The sequence below is a fragment of the Gopherus flavomarginatus genome, chromosome 9 (assembly GCF_025201925.1).
Source record: "Gopherus flavomarginatus isolate rGopFla2 chromosome 9, rGopFla2.mat.asm, whole genome shotgun sequence".
In the NCBI taxonomy this organism is placed as follows: domain Eukaryota; kingdom Metazoa; phylum Chordata; order Testudines; family Testudinidae; genus Gopherus; species Gopherus flavomarginatus.
This window is the reverse complement of record NC_066625.1, coordinates 2941701-2961507: the sequence shown is the minus strand read 5'-3', so window position 1 is coordinate 2961507 and position 19807 is coordinate 2941701. Positions and strand designations below refer to the sequence as shown.

At 50.0% G+C, this 19807-nt stretch overlaps 1 protein-coding gene across 4 annotated transcripts; it reads left to right on the top strand.

The window, feature by feature from the left end:
* Nucleotides 1-3600: 3600 nt before the first annotated feature.
* Nucleotides 3601-16304, top strand: AQP8 (aquaporin 8). Of its 4 annotated transcripts, none has more exons than XM_050968624.1 (6): nucleotides 3601-3699; nucleotides 4059-4317; nucleotides 9934-10060; nucleotides 11006-11220; nucleotides 12498-12632; nucleotides 13687-13815. In XM_050968624.1, the coding sequence occupies exons 2-6, from the start codon at nucleotides 4067-4069 to the stop codon at nucleotides 13727-13729; spliced, it is 771 nt and encodes a 256-aa protein (XP_050824581.1). In that variant the 5' UTR covers nucleotides 3601-3699; nucleotides 4059-4066; the 3' UTR covers nucleotides 13730-13815. The 4 variants fall into 4 exon arrangements, 3 of the variants coding, with proteins under 3 accessions (XP_050824581.1, XP_050824583.1, XP_050824582.1); XM_050968625.1 differs by lacking the exon at nucleotides 3601-3699 and adding an exon at nucleotides 3892-3964; XR_007776390.1 differs by lacking the exons at nucleotides 3601-3699; nucleotides 11006-11220 and adding an exon at nucleotides 15107-16304 and having other exon boundaries at nucleotides 3877-4317; nucleotides 13687-14507.
* Nucleotides 16305-19807: the final 3503 nt, after the last annotated feature.

Below are 19807 nucleotides of genomic sequence, written 5' to 3'. Positions count from 1 at the left end.
AAGAGAGAAACAATCCCCATAAACCAGGTTCCTTAATTACCCACTACAAAAATAAAACCTCACCAACTCTTGCTCAAGGTGGTGAAATGCTGAGGCGCTCACATTTCTGGGCTGGTGTTCAATGCCCTGGCTCAGGAGAGAGGCACTCTTCTTGGTAGCCATGCCAGCTGCACTGCTCAAAGCCTCTCCTCTCTCAGGCGCAGGGGTGGGGCCTGGTAACACCCCCATCAGGACAGCTGCCTCTTTGCCTGCACATCAGAGTAGCACCAAGAGCCTCTGCCAGGGTGAAAGGCCCCAATATTTCTGCTTCCATCAAGTCTGTATCTATTTATCTGGCCCCATCTGCCTTTTTGGGTGACCTGCCCTCTGGGTTGCGATCTGGTGGAAGGGCTAGTGATGCTGGTGCTAGAGTAGGAAGGATGATCTAGTGAACGGGGTGCTGGGGACCTTGCTTTCATTCCTGGCTCTGACACAGACTTCGTAGCCAAGTCTCTTCATCTACCTAGAGCGTCAGTTCCCTGGCTGGAGAAGGGGGATAAGGGTTCCTGTCCTCACCGGGGTGTTTGAGAATAAAATCTGTTGGTGATTGTGAGGTGCTGTGGTGATGGGGGCTGGAGCCTGTTTCACTTGTAGCCTGAGGATTTGTGCTTGCCTGCAGGAAGGAGTGGGAGTGGCCCCCAAGCTGCCTGGGGATTTTGTATTGATTTGCAGAGTGCTTTACAGAATTCCTCACTAGCTTGGTGGCCAGCTCCTAGTGAAGATGTGCCTGCTTCCCACCCCAGTGGCACTAACTGGCCAGTTTCCATGTGCCCCACAGCTAGCCAAGGAGCTAACAGTCCATGGAGACCAAACTTCTGTGTCATCACCAGCTCTGTTCAGATCGGCGTGGAGGCCTGTTGGTGGGACAGTGCTGGGCTGGAGAAAGCTCTTGCGGTTACTGTCTGGGCTGCATGGCTCTGGGGAGAGAGAGCCGCTCTCCAGCTTTTTACAGAACCTTCTCCCACACCCCTCCACAAGGAAGGGTTAGAAACCGTGCACGCTGGCTTCGTTTCACTCGCCACAAAATGCAGCTGCCTCTGTGGTGGGAAGCAACAGTCAGTGTAATGGCAGCAGAGCATGTTCATGTGCTTCACTATTTTTCTCTTGAAGAACGTCTCAGGAGGCTAATGGCTCAGTGAGCTAGAGCAACAGCTTTCCTGCTGCTGGGAAGCCTGCAGCCAGGCTGTTCCACTCCCTTTGGCCAGGAGCAGGAGTGCAGTAATAATTAACTTCTTACTTGGGGTCTCTCCGAACCAAGGAACATGGCAAACACTCCATCTGGTTTTCACTTTGATCTTGCTCTCGCCCTGCATCCTGGAGCTGTGATTTATTCTCTCGGTTTGACTGGGACGCTGGTGCTCCCTGCCCGCCTGCAGGAATGAAGCTGGCAGCAGCCAAGTGAGAGCAGGACTGAGCACTGCTTATGCCAAAAGCTCTTCCCATCTGCAAGACGCATAGTCTGAAAGCGCAAGCAGGTATTCACACTGAAGGAAGTGCATTTGTCTCCTGGGGAGGACAGGGAAGGCAGGGGTGGGTCCAGGTCCCGGCCTTCGTGTGATCCCCAGTGTCACAGGGATGACAGTGCTTCCACAGAGCTGACAGAGCTCAAGCCCTCGTTCCTGGGAATGTGCTTGAGTCTAACCTCCCAGAAGTGTGGACTTCCCTTTGCTTCTGCTGAGAGAGGGTTTTTAATGATGGTCACAAAGAAGCGGAAAGGTTGGTCAAAGAGGAGGAGGCTGAGGTTGGGGTAAGCGCTGGGCTGGGGCTCAGGAGATCTGGATCCATTTCTGGCTCTGCCACAGACTTCCAGTGTGATCCTGGCCATGTCACTTACTCTTTCTTTGCCTCACTGATCCCATCTGTCGAATGGGGCTAGCAGCACTCCCTCTCTCTCAACTCTGTCTGTCTGGTCTGCTTAGACTGAAGTCCTTCAAGACAGTGCCTGTGTGGATGGGCAGCATCTAGCGCAATGGAGTTCTGCTCTTGGTTGGTCCCTCTAGGTACAACCAGAATTGGCCGAGCTTGCAAACTCCCACACGTGTCTGTCTGTAACGCAATAACTTTTGAACGCTGCAGCCAATCAGTTCCCAACTTCCAAGGAATGATCTCGACCCCAGAGGGCAGAGCTCTGTTGATTTAGGGGGGATATCGGAAAACTGAAAGGGCAAATGAGGGACACAGGGAGCCCCTGCCATCTAACAGCTGTGGGGCAGATGCTCAGCCAGCAAGGGGAGCTAGAGGGAGAGGAGAGAGATGGAGGTCTCATTCCTTCCCCACTGCCTCCCCACAGCCTGCCTCTATGGTGAGGGGCAGGGGGAGCACCAGCCATCTGCCTATCCCCTCCAATACAGGGGAAGAAAGGAGAGATATACAGAGACCCTGGGGTGGGGTGGAGAGGGATTCAAGTTATGGGGGGAAGGAAGGCATGGAGGGGCACATGGGGTTCTCTGGTATGGGGGGAAGGGATAATGGGATACACAGTCCCTGGCATGTGGGGAGGAGAGAAATGGGGGGACACAGACTCTGGCATGAGGGAGACGGGGGGTGTTGCAGACAGTCCCTGAAATAGAGGAAGGAGGCACCTGGGAACTGGTGGGGTGAGGAAGCAGGGGGCTCTTGGGGTGTGCAGTGGGGTGAACCTATAGCAGCAACACTGTGTGCAGCCCCTCGTAACGAAGAATGATGCCTCTAAAGTGCAAACTGCCCCCAAAGCTGGTGTGCTGGGCCGTGCCAGAGGACTTCTCTCCTGCTCACCATGCAGCAGCTCCCAAGCCAAGGTTTGTGCCTGGGGTGCTTTGTTTCAGGCCTGTCCCCATCTTAACTTGGTGTGACCTGAGCACCCCTGGCCTCCAGCTTCGCATGGTCTAGTTTGGCTCCATTTCACGTCAGTCGTGAAGGAGAGCCATGAGCCGCCCTTGAGGTGAGTCACGGTCTCAGTCCTCCCTTGCTAGTGGCACAGCTCCTTTCTTTCCAGTTCACTCTGGCTTCAGCTGGGAACTACTTGCTCCAGGAGAACTTCCACCGGAGACCCACCAGGGAGCTTTGTCTGAGGAAAGAACGCAAGGCTGGACTGTTTGTGGACCAGGAGGCTATTTTCCTTCTCCCCAGAGCCTGCTGCTGTCATAACTATTCTGCTTGCTTGCTCCTTTACAGACAAATAAGAGCCCCACACGCGCGCACACGCACTTGTTCTTGGAAAGGGAGCGAGAGCAGGTGTGCAAATGGCACGTTACGCTCTGAGAACAAAACTCAGCAAAAGGCACTCAGAGCGTCAGGCCCATTGTCCCTCCAACTGGAACTGACGCGGATTGTACTCTGCACTTCACACGGGGGAAGGAACCATAGTCCCCGACTTGGCAGAAATCCTGAACAAATCCTTGAACCATAGAACCATTGAGATAAATAGCTTTCATACTCCTGTGGGCTGGAGTACCCGCCTCTCGGATTTTATTGCATTTTTTTTAACAATGTAAATCCATTCCAATATTCTTTTAAAGCCTCTCATACGCTGTGTCTCTGTGCAGGTCAAGTAGGGAGCATTCTAATATTTCTATGAGACAGATAAGCCATTCCTCTAGGTGCAGGGCGATCATTGCTCTCTGAGGTCCTGCTGGCGTCAAGAGGTCTCTGCTGCTCCCAGAAGAACAGAGCACTCAGAAAGTAAGTACCTCAGTGTAACAAAGGCATTTAAAAAATCCACGCAGAATTTCTGCTTTCCAAACCCTTTTCAGTGGCTTGGCACCAGAAGGTCCCCTGTTGGCACTTGATCATAAGAGCCCAGATCTCTTATATTCTTGCTGTGTGAAGTGCCTAGCCCACTTAATGGGTAACTGGAAAAGTGCTCCCTGCTTTCGAAGCAAGCTGTCCCCAAAGGAGTTAAGCGATTGTGTTTGTATCTGGATTGTTCTGAATTTCATGTTCTAATGTAAGATGTCAATTCCGTGGTGAGCCTGCTCGGCTGGCTGGCAGCACCCAGCATGGCACTGGATGCCATCACAACTCTGCCGGCTTCATTTCAGCTCCCCCGATGTCTGATCTGGAGTTTGGTGGCATGTCCATAAAGGAAGTGGAAATGGATGGAAAGTACAAACCGCCGCAGCCCCACTGGTACGAGCTGTATGCCCAGCCCTGTGTGGCCGAGCTCCTGGGGTCGGCATTGTTCGTCTTCATCGGGTGCGCGTCAGTGATTGAGAATGTGGACGGCACGGGGAGGCTGCAGCCCGCCCTGGCACATGGGTTGGCTCTTGGGCTCATCATCGCCATTTTGGGAAACATCAGGTGAGAAAATTTTGGGGACTTGGCTACTTGGCACTGACTGTGCAGCGAGGGGCTCAGACAGTCACAGAGCAGGGGGCAGGCATCCAAAACATAAAGGCTTCCTGACACCTCCCGGGAAAGCATGCAAATGTGGCTCTGCTGACTGAGAGCTAGCTAGAGTGAGCCTGTTCTCTGTCTTTCTCTTGCCTCCTTTGTGTTTTGGATCAGTAGATATAATTGTAATAGTGATAATTAATAATCACACTCTGCACTTCACACAGTGCCTTGCAGTTAAGGTTTATTATTGGTTGTGTTACAGTAGTGTCTACAGTTCCCAGCAGAGATCAGAGCAGAGCTGCATCGTGCTAGGGGCTTCATGTACACATAATGAGAGAGCGCTCTTGCTCTGAAGACCTTACAATCCAAATAGACAATGGGACAGATTTTTAAAGATATTTAGGCGCTTAACTCACAATAGCTTTAAAAATCTGGCCCTAGAGAGATAAAGAGTGGGAAGGGAAACTGAGGCACAGAATGAGGACCAAATTGTCTGAACTCAGTGGCAGAGCCAGGTCTCATGATTCCCAGTCCAGTGCTTCTCTCCAAGTTTTGCAAAGGTAGTTATTACTGTAATAATTATATTATTGTAATTGCATTATTAAAATTGGGAACAAAGCCCCAGAGAGAGAAAGATACAAATCTCCTTTGAATGGTGACTAAATCAGGCACTGGGGAGTTCCAGCCCTGTTCTCTCTCAGCCACTCCAGATCAAATTTTCCCAGCATACAAGTGAAAAAGTTTCCCCTACATTAATTGCCAGTCCTGCAAACAGCCTGTGTTCTCATGATCAAAGCACGTCCTGTGTGGCTCATGTGTGATCAGCAGGAGTCCTGGACCAATGGAAGGATATTATGTCTTTGTCGTGTGGGGGTGAATAAAGTCTACACCTGAAGGTAAAGATTTTGCCACTGGGACTTAGCAATTCTGCTGATGATGCGTGAGCCAGAACAGAATCCAGCTCCCTCTCCCACAGCTGCTTTGGCTCAGCAAGGCTAAGAGGGAAGGATGGGTTTGTTTGTAAAGCCAGCAGCTGTGCCTCTGAGATCCCTCAGGGAGCAGATCTGTTGAGCAAGGAGGTACCGTTTTTTACCATCAGAGTGAGCCACTGTGTTGCTGTGGGAAGGAATAAAGAATCCCAGTCTTCTGACTCCTGCTTCCTTGCTCTAACCTCTGGGTACGCCGCCTCATTGGCATCAAACCATGACTTTTTATTGCTTACAATTTCATCTGCTCTCCCTGCTTATTCCTCAGTTAAAGACATCGGGCCAGATCCTCAGCTGGTGCACAGGAGGGTCACGCCATTGATTTTAATAGAACAAAGCCCATTGATCCCATGGGATTTCTCAGTTAGCTGGAGATGATTGTGATGTCACAAATATGAATGATGAGTTCAGTTCAGGTGAGGAATAAGCAGCTGGAGGTGACGAAGCTCGGAGCTGCTTTCGGGTCACTATTCTCCAGGAATCACAAACAGTGGAAAGGAGATACACGAAATCTCCACTGTCTCTAAAAAGGATGCTCTGCCAACTTTTCCATAGGGCCTCAGCAGCTTTTTAATGGTCGATAAAGCAGGTAGTTTCTGTACGAAGCGGAAGGTGTTTGCAGTCTTCCCGCTCTGGAACAAGGAGTGGGTTGTTCAATTAAAGTTTTTCTGCAAAAGCATCATTCTGAACCGACTACCTTGGGGTTAGAAGTTTGTTTCCGAGACAGAACAAAAAGGCTGCAAAAACATGTTTGTTTTGATCAATGCTCTGTAAAAAATAGGCTGGAATCCACATTTTATGACTCTTTATTAACTGCCTGTTATTCAGTGTTATCTGTGGATTGGTTAATGTATACACAGAGTATACCTAGGCTAGCAGTGAAACCCAAGGACCCCATTAGCCTTTGCTGACAATGTGCCTAGTGTTAGAAGGAAAAAACATAAATGATGCTCAGGTTTCATGACTAGCGATAGATTGGATGCTCTGTACTCGGGTGGCTAAATAAACTATCCTTTTGCCCACTAACAGACACAGTAGGTGGGTCCGTGAGTATACACAGGCCTGACTGGAATGCTAAATTGTTGGACTAGGCTGGTCTCCATTTCCTGAAAGCATCTATTGCCTCTTGCAAAGACAGGGTTAAAGTCACCGACTGGACCGGTGAAAGTAGAGATGGGAAAGCTCTGTTCCGTCACCCCATCCATCCTCCTCAGCCAGGGCAAGGTTGTTCCCTCCAGCATTTCCCCTGCTGTGTTGTTTAGCCATAGGTCTACCCCTTTCCCACTGTTAGGCACTGCTGAATTTCATCCACTACTCTTAACTGTGCCCCTGTGACCACCTTAAACAACTCCTCGCCTTCCTGGGTGTTAACACCCTACAGATACACAGTTACAATGAGAGACCCTGATTCTGGGAGCGCTTACGTTTGTGCATAACTTTAAGTACATGCTTAAATTCCATTAAAGTTGATGGGACTTCACCATGTACTTCGTGTTTAAGGGTTTCCCTGAGTCAGGGCCATATACTGCAAATATAGATCCTGCAACTTGCCTAGTGGACAGAACACTGGACAGGGCCTCAGGGCCTCTGGGTTCTATTCCCACCTCTGCCACTGGCCTGCTGGAAGACCTTGGGTAAGTCACTTTCCCCCCTCTGTGCCTCAGTTTCCCCATCTGTAGAATAGAGAATAATGATCCTGACCTCTTTTGTAAAGTGCTTTGAGCTCTACTGATGTGAAGCATTAGAGAAGAGCTAGGTACTATTGTTGTTATTAGGGTCAGGATTTAGCCCTATCATTTACATCAGGGGTCAGCAACCTTTCAGCAGTGCTGTGCCGAATCTTCATTTATTCACTCTAATTTAAGGTTTCACGGGCCAGTAATACATTGTAATGTTTTTAGAAGGTCTCTCTCTATAAGTCTATAATATATAACTAAACTATTGTTGTATGTAAAGTAAATGAAGTTTTAAAATGTTTAAGAAGCTTCATTTAAAATTAAATTAAAATGCAGAGCCCCTCGGACTGATGGCCAGGACCCAGGCAGTGTGAGTGCCACTGAAAATCAGCTCACGTGCCGCCTTCGGCACCCGTGCCATAGGTTGCCTACCCCTGATTTACATTTTCAGTCCCACACCAAGATTACAGCTGGAATTGCTCCATTGCTGCAGTATAAAGCTTTGGAATTTACCTGAAAACTTAATTAATTCTCCTCTGGTTCGGTCAATTAAATCCTAGCAACTCCATTACCTCTTTAATTAAAGCCGAATAATCAGAAATAATCACAGTTCCTAAACCCTCTGACTCATTAGCTTTGAGGGCAATTTATTATCAGGGTTTGGTTATGAAGCTAGTTCATTAATGAGTGTTCCCCCAGTAATCTGTTTTCATTAAAAAATATTTGCATTTGCCTCTCACTGGCACTTCTAGAGACCAGTGTTTTAGGCCCTGTCACAAGACAAGAGGCCCCCATCCTGCATGTGGGATCCAGGCATGTGAACCTGTTAGCCTCATTACAGGATTGGGGGCATGCAATGCTTGAGTGCAGGGCTTTGGTCACACAGATGCCGTTGCAGGATCAGGGCCATAGAGCTCTGGGATTCTGGGCTCCAGCCTTGAATATCATTCAGACTTCACCTACGTGTGACAGGATGGAGTATACACTGTGCCCCACTGCTCTGACTGGCCAGTGCTGAACAGCCTTTGCTCTCTTCCTGGTTTTCACAAGAGAGAAATTGTTCCAGAGAAGAGGCAAAGGATTCGGGGAGAGAAAATGGGGACCATTCGTATCAGCACTTGCTGATGTATGAAGCCTTGTGAGACCTTGTCATCCCCTGGTGGGGCTGCTGCCAGGGGAAAGAGGGAAGGGCTAGCAGGCAGGGCGTTCTCCTGATGGAGCGAACCATCTGTAGGCCACACTCCTGCATGGGCTGGGGAGAGGGACAAGGAGACTCAAAGAGTCTTTCCCAGCTCTGATTTCTCTGTGAATCAAAGGAAGAACATCCCTGCCCTCTCCTCATTTAACCCCTTCCCTTGCAGCAATGCCTGTGAGTAATTAGATCAGCGCGGCTGCAGGGTAATCAGGGACCGTCTGAGCATCTTTACATCAGCGGCGACACAAATATACTCACATGTTGGGAAGTGCCCTGCACACTGTGGGAAGTATCAGGAAAAGCCCAGCAATAATGACAGTTAACAGCCATTTCTGCTCCAGGGCTTTTTGCTGTTTTCATTCATCCTGTTTGAGGCTTTGCCTTTGCTTTGCGACTTGACATCCAACACCCCAGCCAGGCAGAAGAAAGCTGCTTTTGGTCCCAGCTCTCTCAGCTGCCTGTGTGTGTTGGGCATCTCTAAACTCCCGTTGCCCTCCAGAAGGATCCTGGCATGCTGGCGGCCAGGCTCACGGCTAGCCTGGGCAGGCATAGCTTCATTACGCCAGCAGTGCATTTGGCCTGGGCTCCACAAGGACATCGCGAGAGACTGGGGTTATCTTGATGTAACCCATGCACGGAGAGAGTGGATCTTTGTCCTCATCAAGAGGCTGGTCCACAGGAGAGATTACTGAGTCTGCTACTGCTACCAACCATCGGCTTTAGCTCAAGGAGTGGAGGCTTGTGCTTTTAATGCAGGAAGTTCCAAGTCCAGGCCGTGCTGATGGCCCAAGAAGTGGGTCAGTGAACAAATCCCTCCTGGGTCAGAACAGTGAATATGGGGAAAGGGAAAGAGAACGTGCAGGCCAAGTTCTGCTCTCACATTGCATGCAACAGCTTTGGGCAGCCAGGCCGGAACAAGGAGTCTTAGTGAATGGCACTTGTAAACTGTCAGCACCAAAGAGGAACCTTGAGGGAAACAGCAGGCGAAAGCAATGCTTGTTCCATGCCCTGGTTCCTCCCTAAAGGAAACCAGGGGATGCATGTTGCTGTGGTCGCTCCCCTGGGAGGTGATAGCACCATCAGCTGCTCAGAGAAGCCTGCAGGTGCAAGGCTGGGAACTCTTTGCAAGCATTTCCCTTTCCTGGCTCCTGCCCCTACAAGTTAACGGTCCCTCTGCCCTGTTCTGGTGTAACTAGCCCCCATCTTTAAGCTCCTGTAATCACAGAATATCAGGGTTGGAAGGGACCTCAGGAGGTATCTTGTCCAACCCCCTGCTCAAAGCGGGACCAATCCCAAGACAGATTTTTACCCCAGATCCCTAAACGGCCCCCTCAAGGGCTGAATTCACAACCCTGGGTTTAGCAGGCCAGTGCTCAAACCACTGAGCTATCCTTCCCCCCTGTGTGCAGTCAGACTCTGGTTCCCTGTCCCAGCCTCAGAAGCTTTCCCTGACTTCTACCCCTTAATCATCTATCCAGAATGAGCAGGGCAGGGCAGAATCCAACAGAGGCAGAGCAGGACTGTGAATCACTGCCCAGGCCTCTTACCGGTGTGCAGCTGCCTAGGTAACGGGTCAGTTTGAAAGAGCATAAGGTTTAACTGAGTCTGAATCCAGCTTAAAAGGGTCATTTCCAGCTGGGCTCAGATTCTTCTCCTTAGGGGAACTCGGGGTAGAGGGTCCCACAGCGGAGCCACTGAACATCTCTTCTCCTGTTGATTCCAGCGGTGGCCATTTTAACCCAGCTGTCTCCTTGGCCGCATGGCTGATCGGTGGACTGAACATCATGCTGCTTATCCCTTACTGGCTCTCCCAGCTGTGTGGGGGGCTGATTGGAGCTGGCCTGGCAAAGGTATGGAAATCAGAGTGACTCTTCCTTGCTAAGAAGATTAAAGGGTTAATTTCCTGGGGTCTTGGGCTCCCCTCCATGCAGACATGTGAAACTCAGCAGTGGGTACGGGCCCCTCAAAGGCAGGTTACGTTTCTCAGTGCGGTTTGCGCTGTGTCAGAGAACAGTTTGTCATGCACAGTTGGGTATATGCTGGAAGCCAGCACCCAGCAGCTGTGTGAGCTAACGGAAAAGGCAGTGGAGATTATAGCATCCGATCCGATCCTAGTTTAACTTACAGAAGTAACATTGTACTTGGAATCTGAACACAAATGGTGATGAGCAGCACCTCCATTGTGGGTATGGAGTTCATGTAGTGCTTGGAGCTCAGGACTGGGAGCCACTGCTCCTGGGCAAGTCACTGCCCCAGCGCTTGGTGCTTCAGTTTGCCTGTCTTTAATGTGGACATACCTGTTATACAGGGTGCTGGGAATCTTCATTAACTAACGTTCAGTGGCAGTTGCTCAGTGAGTGCGGCAGGGTTATAGTTATGCATTCTTCTGTATATAATAAAATATTCCTCCTGTCGGCTACAGCCATCTGCACTTACCCCACTATTTACCATGGTCTTTCCCATTTCATGTTGCCCCTCTCATCCTCCAAAGTACTTGATATATAAATAGCATCTATGCTGCAAACCATTAAGCAGATACCGGAGGTTAATTTTTTTTACAGCTTTGCTAGGGTAGCTGGTGGCTAATCCACTTGTAATTGTCTACAGGCTAAAAGCCTTTGCTAATGAGTTTACATTCGCTAGAGACTTAGGTTGACTTTCAGAAAGAAAGTGATCAGATTAGCTGCTCTCTGCCCTGATGTTATATCCACCTACACTGTCCTGACTGGGAACTACTAGCCACGGTGTGGAGATTGAAACTGAAACTGTACCAATTCCAGGGCTCTCTCTTGTAGGTTATGACAGCAAATGACAGATACATAAACGCCACTGGAGCGGCTTTCACTAGCATCACAGATGACGGGCAGATCCCTTCTGCTCTTGTGGGTGAGATTGTTATGACCATGTTCCTGGTCTTAGCCGTCTGCATGGGAGCCATCAATGAAAAAACCAGCAGCCCTTTAGCACCTTTCTGCATTGGCTTCACTGTCACCGCTGACATCCTAGCTGGGTGAGCCACACAGCCTTTTCTGTGTTCTGTGTAGCTGTGTACCTCTGGAGGAATGAGAGCTGCCAGATGTTCCTGTCTGATGGCTGCCCAGCAGCCCTGGGGAGATGAGTTGGTGGGTCTGGATTTAGTTTCTGTCGCAGACAATAAACAGTGATTAGTGTCTCCTCAGCAGAAAGTCCAAGGAGTGAATGGGCTGTGGTGGAAACTTCCCTGTTACAGGGCAGTAGGTGCAGGGCTGGGGCACGCTGGGAAGCACAGCGGGGTGGAAGCTCGCCTGGTTGCACACATGCTGAATAGGTTCCATGGATATTCAGTGGACTTTAGTTTCTGAAGTAACTGATGCTCTCTTGGTGAGGTTCTCTGGCCTATGTTAGCCAGGAGGAGATGATCATAGTGGTCCCTTCTGGCCTTCATGTCTGGGAATCACTCCGGCTGTTTTCACCAGCCTGTAATTCATGTTGGGAGGAATATTGGCCGCACATGGACAGAGTCCGATGATGGCATCAGAAAAGGCCAATCTGCAGGCATCTAGCATGCTGGATGCTTGAAGCCAGATCAAGTTTTTCAATGAGCTGTTGTGGGTGGATAAAGAAGAAAGTCCCCCCAGGGAATGCTTGTAATAGGAAGCCCTAAGGACACAGAAGCCAGTTCATTTTGAGTATTTTTTACTGTATGTTCCAGCTGTTGTTAGGAGAAACTGTCCAGCTTGGCCTCAGCATGCACCAATTTTTCAAGCAAGCAGGCTGTTTACCTTCTTGTGTGCCGGGAATCAGATAACAAGAGCCCGCAATTATGAATGCTAATAGGTTATTTAAGGGAGAGCCCCCTCTAGTGGGATTTGAAGCACAGACGTCAGGTGCAAATGTTTAGTCATTGCTGGAAGATATGTCTCAGTGCCCCTTCCGCAGCACATTGTGACCGACACACAGTAAAGAGCGTAAAACCCAAGCTGCTAACAAACCCAACATTTAAATTTAAAACAGACACTTTCATTTCCATGACATGAAGATTTTTACAGCTAGAGGTGCTCCCTAGCTAACAGCTGATGCTGGCGTCCATACCGGTATGTTCCTAGGTCTGTCAGTGTTATTCAGATGAGTTTTGCAATGGTCATTGTATTTTGTATAGTAGATCTGATTACTCTAGTCAGCCATCAGTGGGACATTATTACAGAGATTGTTATTTTCTGAAAACAATTTGTCCTTGGAGTTCCGTGGCAGAACATTGTATATTCAGCAGGATGAATTGTGTGACCGTTCATTTGTTTTCTCTTTCAGAGGCGCTATATCTGGGGCTTGCATGAATCCTGCCAGAGCTTTTGGACCAGCGCTTGTAGCAAACTACTGGGACTATCACTGGGTTTACTGGGTAGGGCCCATGGTAGCCAGCCTGCTAGCTGGTGCATTGATAAGGTAGGTGAGGGGATACTGTCTGTAGTGGAGATGAAATGTGTAAGGAGAGGGAAAGCTGTGTACCTTGTCATGCAGAGGTCCTGGGTCTAATCTCCACATTGCCATGTACTGCTTGTATCCGTTTCCCCGTCTGGACGTGGATAGTCACTAAGTGGCGAGTCCAGTCCCTCCTCTCAGGCCCAGATGGGAGGTTTTAGCACAGAGGGTCTCCCAGGGAGTCGGAGCAGGTGAGCAGGAGCAGTCTTCAGTCACTGGCTGTGGTGTGATCGGGTCTGCGCCTCAGGCTACCCTGGCCAGTTGGTTGCATCCCCAGCCCCCAGCTACGGGGGAATGACTGGCAAATCCACATGGTAGTGGATCCAGAGACCCTTCCCAATTCCCTGTCTCCCAACATCCTGCTCCTCGGAAGTGAGTTCTGTAGCACACGCAGTGTGAGCTCTTGCCACCCTCCACACTCATCTTCTGATGCCGCACTAGAAATAAGGATTCCAGAGTCATTGGTGAAAGTGTTTTTCTGGGCCTTGATTGGCGGAAATCCCTCCCCTGGGTGATGCAAAGTTGGCTGGAGGGAATCTGCTCCCATGAATCAGAAGGCTAAAGGCACAGGAACAAAGTTCCCTGATCAATAAGAATTAGCAATAAAAGCTTCAGCCAGATCCTAACCAGCTGCGGAGGTGCTGCAGACTCTTCCAGCCCCCTTGCTTTGGAGTTTTCCCCTCTCTCTGAATGATGGCAGTCCCTTAGCTATTTAATGTGCATGCCCAGCTGGAAAACAGGGGACGTCTAGAATCCTCTGCATGTTCCCAGAGTCCCTGTGAAGGAAGAAACATTGTAGAGGTCTAAATCATCCCTGAATACAGCATGTTATCCTGCTCTTTCTGGAGCCATCACTCTTCCCTTACCAACCTCCCACCCATTTGTCTCTTTCCCTCCCATGGGGCAGTGTCCGACCTGGAGTGGGACAAGGAGGTTGTGTTTTCTTTGCCCTGCACTCCTGTGATGGGGATGGTACATATGCTGCCCATGCTCATCTCTCTTTGTTTTGCTCCTGAAGGCTCCTGATTGGCGACAGGAAAATCCGCCTGCTCCTGAAGTGAGCCCTGGATTGGGCCTGCCTGCGGGACACAATCACTTATGGATAGGAAATTGGCTCTACTTGGCCCTTGGGAGAAACTCTGCTTCACCACACACCAGTGCCTCTGTTCTCACTGTCTGGCCACGTGGAGCTGCTCTGGGATCCCAGCTTTCCAGTCTGTTTCCCCCAGAGAGCAGGTGTTGGCAGGATGAGCCCACTTGAAGCTACAGATTCTGTAAAAAAACAAACCAACCCAAACCAAAAAAATCGATTGTGTTGAGATTAAAGAAAAGGCCTGGCTGGCTGGGTAGGAGCACTGGCCTTTCCTCTCTGGGCTGAGGCAGTGCCTCTTGCTACTGCACAAACGGCAGCCAGAAGCCAGAATAGTTGTCCTGGGGGTTAATATCCCGTATGGAGATAAGCTAAAATGGGCAGGAGGGTCTGACGGGCAGTGATGAAGCAGGGCTGGCCTGGTTTACACAGTGCTCCTGCTGGCATGACGGAGTGCGGCTGCAGCACCTCGATGATGCCAATGCACTTGCTGCTCCAGTCGCTGGGGAAATTTGCTTCCTTTACTGTTCTGGTCTGGAGATGGGAGTGCCCATTCCTGTGTTCTCCTGGCCGCACCGCATTCCCGGCGCAACACACGTGGTGCTTCTGGAGAAAGCACTTTATCATTGTGTCCCACGGCCCCATCCCCTGTGCTGGCTCTCCAGCAATCTCTTCTGCTCCCCAGGGCTGGTTGACATCTCGCTGGTTGCCAGACGCTGTAGTGAGGAGCCTGCTCTAATCCTAATAAGGTGAATAAAAGCCGAGTTGAACAGAAATGCCTGTGGAATGTGCGTCATAAGTCACTGCGCCGACACTGATTGATTTCTGAATTCTTAAAAAACCAAAACAAAATGGAAACAACCTCCAAACAGTTGACCAGAATGTAAATTCACAGAAACATGGCAAGGCGCTTCCCAGCACCGGGTGGCTGAGCAAGGTCACTGCCCTGCTGGGAGCCTGCCCTCTGCATGTGCCCATCCCCGCTGGGAGCTTGCCCCCTGCATGTGCCCATCCCCGCTGGGAGCTTGCCCCCTGCATGTGCCCATCCCTGCTGGGAGCTTGCCCCCTGCGCCCATCCCCGCTGGGAATCTGCCCTCTGTGCCCATCCCTGCTGGGATCCTGCCTTCTGCATGTCCCCACCCCACTGGGAGCCTGCCCCCTGCTCCCATCCCCGCTGGGCGCCTGCCCTCTGCACCCCGCCCCGCTGGGTGCCTGCCCTCTGCACCCCGCCCTGCTGGGCGCCTGCCCTCTGTGCCCATCCCCGCTGGGATCCTGCCCCCTGCACCCCACCCTGCTTTCCACTTTGTCTCCGTTTCTGACTCTCTCTCTTTTTTTTTGGCCTCCCTAGGACCATCCTCTCCTTCTCCCTTGCCCTCCACGAACCTCAGCGGCGCTAAAGCCCGTTGCCCTTTCCCCAGAATGGATATTTCCTTTTAAGGCACATTGCTGTCCCAGTCTGCTCCACTGCAGGATCCTGTGCCTGAAGCCAGCTCTGACCTGATCTGTCCTTCCAAAGACAGAACTCTCCCCTGTGCCCCATGACAGCTGCAGACCCTGTAGCAAGCTGAAGGAATTGCTCTGCAGCAATTGGCCAGCAGAGGATGCTCAAGCAAAAAAATGATGTTGGATTAAACCATGTCTGTGCACACATGTCCCTTAGCTGGCTTTGGTTTATAGACCATTATAGTGGCTGTCACTGTAAATGTACATAACCATTTACAGTAGCTGGGTAGCAGGTCACTAGTCGTCTTCTCCAGAGGCCTCTCAACACTACACGAAGCAAGGGAAGAGGAAACGGTGAAGGGGACGTGGTATGAAGCTCACAGACTGCAGAGCGACGGGGGAAAGGGCACTTTAGTGCAGGAGAGACTGAATGTTGGTGCTCCAGGGGCCATGCGAGCACCCCGCTGAGTTTGCACAATTCATAGAGACTGAAATCAGAACCGGTCCTAGTGCATTAAATGGGGCCTTTCCACCGGAGACAAGAGAGTGTTGCCCGCAGAGCCGGGAACACCGCGTTCTAACTTATCTAGGTATTTAGTAGCTGTGTCCTCAAACAGCTCTGCCACTGACTCATTTTGTGTCCTCAGGAAGTCACGTCACCTCTCTCCACATGCCGCCCTACTTCATGGGGTGTTGTGGTGCTTGATTAGATAAGAAAACATTCCAGGCTATAGAAATGCCCTGTGTGATTACAGATAATTGTAGGCAGAGCTGATAGTGCCACCTATGCTTAAAGCTGCTTGACACTTCCCATTACAAGACTCTGTTTTCAGTTGCTTATAATTTTGCCAGACTTTAACAATTTGGTCTGAAATTTCCCGTGCTGGGCGCCTGCCTCAGGCTTCAGAACTTTGGAAAGTTTTTGAGCAAAAATGGTCCAGCTGTTTCTGAGAATGAGGTGGGGGGAAAATATGTTGTTTTTCCAATGTTCAATACTTTTTAACCATTTAACTGAGCAGTTCTAGCGCCCCTGTGCTTTAGAGAAGTGAGGAGCCTGGCGGGGGGTGGAGACTGGGCTGGCTCGGTGAGAGGACTGGGTTTAGTACAAGGAACTGAGAGGGGTGGGGGAAGACTGGGACAAGGGGTGGTGTGGTAGGGAGGGACAGGACAAGGAGAGGGACAGGCTTAAGGGGAGGGGTCAGGTTTGGAGGGAACAGGAGTGGAAGCATGATGTGACCAGTAGGACACACTTCCTTCCAGAACCTGGACCAGAACCCAAAATTCCTGCGTCTCGACATTATTCTGCTGTCAGCAAATATCGGTGGAGAGAGAGAGAAAAAAATCATCCCCCCCCAGTGGCTGGTCCACAGATAGCATGGCAACCTGCTACTGCTCTCAGTCAGTCTGTTAGCTCAAGAGGGAGAGGTCTGCATGGTGAATCTAAGGGTTCCAGTCCTGCTGACGATCCCCAGTGGGTGTTCCTATGATGGAATTTCTGGTTTTTTCAAGTTTGTTTTTTTTAATTGGATCTTACACACAGAGGAGCTGCTGTTAAAGGGCCATTATTAAGCTTGCAAAGACAAGCCCTGAAAAGTTAGGAAATGCCACACTTTAAGGTTGCCCAGGCACCTTCATTCATCCCCTTTGTGCCTATGCATAGTAAAACCGTCTCCAATCACACGATCACATGCTATTTTTTTCCATAGGGCCCCCTCTCATTCTATGCACGGTAGTAGTGAAGGAGGCTAGTTGTAGGGGGACCCTTGCCTCATTTGTTGCAGAAGTTGAAAGGCGCGGTGTATAGTCACGATGTACCAATGATTCTCACTGACTCATGGAAATCCTCTGAAATCCAGTGTGTCTATGTCCTGAAATGAAAATCTCAGTCACAGTCACTGAAAGGGAACGAGGATGAGACGCGACATTTCTCTGGCCTTTGAGAGAGGAACTGAAATGGCTTCTTGTTCGAGTTCACCAGCTGTGAACACCTGCATCTTCCTCAGGCTGCAGCCCCGAGGAAAGGCGGCTGCAGGCTGCATTCTAGGCCATGCTGCAGTGCTTCCCAGTGGGATCTGGGCAGCGCTCAGGCAGGCAAAAGCCAGTAGAAAATGCTGTTATAAGGGAAGAAATCCTACCTAGCCAGTGGGCGAGATTCCAAACTGCAGCTTTTCCCTTAGCAGCTGAGTCAGGAGCAATGACAATTACTCCTTTGGTAGGGAAAATGAAAAAACTCTCTCAAATAAACACAAATGGCACTAAGATATGTCTAGGACAGTTGCCATAGCAACACTTAAAAATACCAAACCAAACAGCAGAGCAAAGCATTGGCTTCCTCCCTTTGAGAGCCCCTCATTGGGCTCAGGAAGAAGGAACCAGAAACCCTATAGTATTAGATGGACAGTGAAACTTGGGCTGAAGTTCTCCATGAATTCATCATTTCATGCTCTGACCCTGCAAAGCCTTGCAATGGTTCCTTCGAATTCATGGGCTTGCACACTGTGTGGGAAGCTAAGCACGGGTGCAAATCTTTGCAGGATTGGGGCCTCCATAATTATAGCTGTTGCACTGGCCAATGGAAGGCTGGCAGGGAACAAGCAGGGCAGTGCTCACGTTCCCCTTTTGGAAAGGAAGCACAGCCCTCAGGCACCTCCAGGAACTGTTTTTAGAGAAGCAGCTACACAGATGTTCAGAAGCTAAGTCCAGTTCCTGAATTCCGAACCACTTCTGTTCAGACTCTGCTGTGCTCCTGCCCCTGCTGTCCCCAAAGAATTTGACAAACACAGGCCTTTCCTTTGCTTGTGTGCCTCTTCCCGCCCACTGCACCCCTGCCCACAGGAATCGCCATCTCCTACAGGCAGCTTCCTCCCCTGAATGCAACCCCCTGCTGCAGCTGGGGTTAACCCCAACCAGCCAGGGCCCCTGTTCTGTTTCTGGGGCTTTCAGTGTAAGGGCACCATTTTCACTGCTACAGGCATGATACGAGTAGAGAGCTGCTGCCTGCCCATAAGCACAGCAAGGGGAGGCAAAATGGCCGGGGAGGGGAGCTGTGTGGAGCACTCAGGAAGCTGCTGCATCCATAAAGCCCGAGAAAAGAAGGCAGAACATTGGGAGATGCCCACACAAAACTCTGCTCTTACCTCGCAACTTTCCTGTTGTACTATTGATGTGTTTCGCTGCTGAACATCGATTTTGAATGTGTTAGGCTGACTTTTAATAGCACATTTCTAAGAGCATGTTGATTTTTCCAGATTTATTAAAGTGCTTAAGTCATGCTAATTAAATATCAATTAACTTCCAAACACTTAATGTGCTTTAAAGATCTAAAATACATAAATCTCTTTCTCCTATGCACTTACAGTGGCGTTGGGCGTGGACGGAGGCATGAGCTGCATTTGTATCAATGCATGGAATCTGGAAAAAGTTTTGAGGCCCTGAAGGGTTCCAAGCAACTGCCTGGCAGAAAAGATAGAAACAAATGAAAGGGAGTTCAGACCACAGAAATGAGTAGTATGGAGGGATGGTGTTGGAAGAGCTAAATCTGTCTAACTGGGCTGAGACGCAAGCAAAGAGGTGGGGAATATGGTGCTGACCTGCAAGGATCTGAAAGGCGTGAACCCAGGAGGGAGAGTTTGGGCATGTCTACATGAGCACTTGCTGCACAGCAAGCTGGGGCCGTAAATCTGCAGTGCTCATGCGAGCTGCATCTGAACTGCTTGTGTGGACCCGGCAGCTGTGCACTAATGTTCCCTAGTGTGCACTGATGTACACAGCAGTATGTCCAAGTGTGAAATCAAGGAGCCGAAATTCCTCTGACGACCAGCATACGTCAGCGTTGTCTTCTGCAGGTGCTGTCTATGACCGACTCAGCCAATCCATTTTTTTCCGGTTCTGAGCGTGTTTTTCAAGCTTACAGCAAGTTATAATACAAACATATGGCTTGTCTGGCTAGCAAATAGCCCCACTGTGGACAGTGAAGAGTGAAGTGGCTTAAATTATAAGGGGGAAATATAAGGTCTGGGTTTGATGGGATCCTAAAGGCAGGAGTGAGTTTTTCTCTGTACCTGCACTTACTCAGTGGCTGAGGCACTTTTCTCTCAGCAAATCCATTTGCATAATGGCTCCTCAATGCACAGAGGAACTCGCTTGTATTTTATTCCTCACATTTGCTTCAGAAATGTTACTTTCAGTCCTTCTCACTTTCCCCAGACCCACGGTCAGTCATGCATATGCTTTAAGCGCTTACGCAGGCCGAAAAGACTGGTTTGACATTTAACTCTGACGTGCCGATGGTTCTCAAAGAGATGGATCTTGGTTGGATATTGACGCAGATCCGGATGCAGAGGTGAACATGATGTGGAAGGAACATATAACCCTTGAATCAGCTCAATGGGCCAAGCTGGTGGTGACCAATGTGTCTGTTCCTCAGGTCTCTGTTTACATGCAGAAGCGGCAGTAATTTGGGCACATTCATTCACACTGTCACTTCTTTGTGCTCTGACTGGAGAAGACTACGCAGGGCACTGGCCCTCGACCCGGGTTGTCCCTGGAGCCCAGACGCTAGCAGTTCTATGGACTGTCTGTGGGCTGGAACAGCATTTTCTCTGTG

Bases quoted from the DNA above. Each gene is read 5' to 3' on its own strand.
- AQP8 (XM_050968624.1), top strand. From the start codon at position 4,067: ATGTCTGATCTGGAGTTTGGTGGCATGTCCATAAAGGAAGTGGAAATG. The intron at 10,061-11,005 runs GTATGGAAATCA...TCTCTCTTGTAG, and splicing joins TTGGAGCTGGCCTGGCAAAG to GTTATGACAGCAAATGACAG. The intron at 12,633-13,686 runs GTAGGTGAGGGG...TTGCTCCTGAAG, and splicing joins CTAGCTGGTGCATTGATAAG to GCTCCTGATTGGCGACAGGA.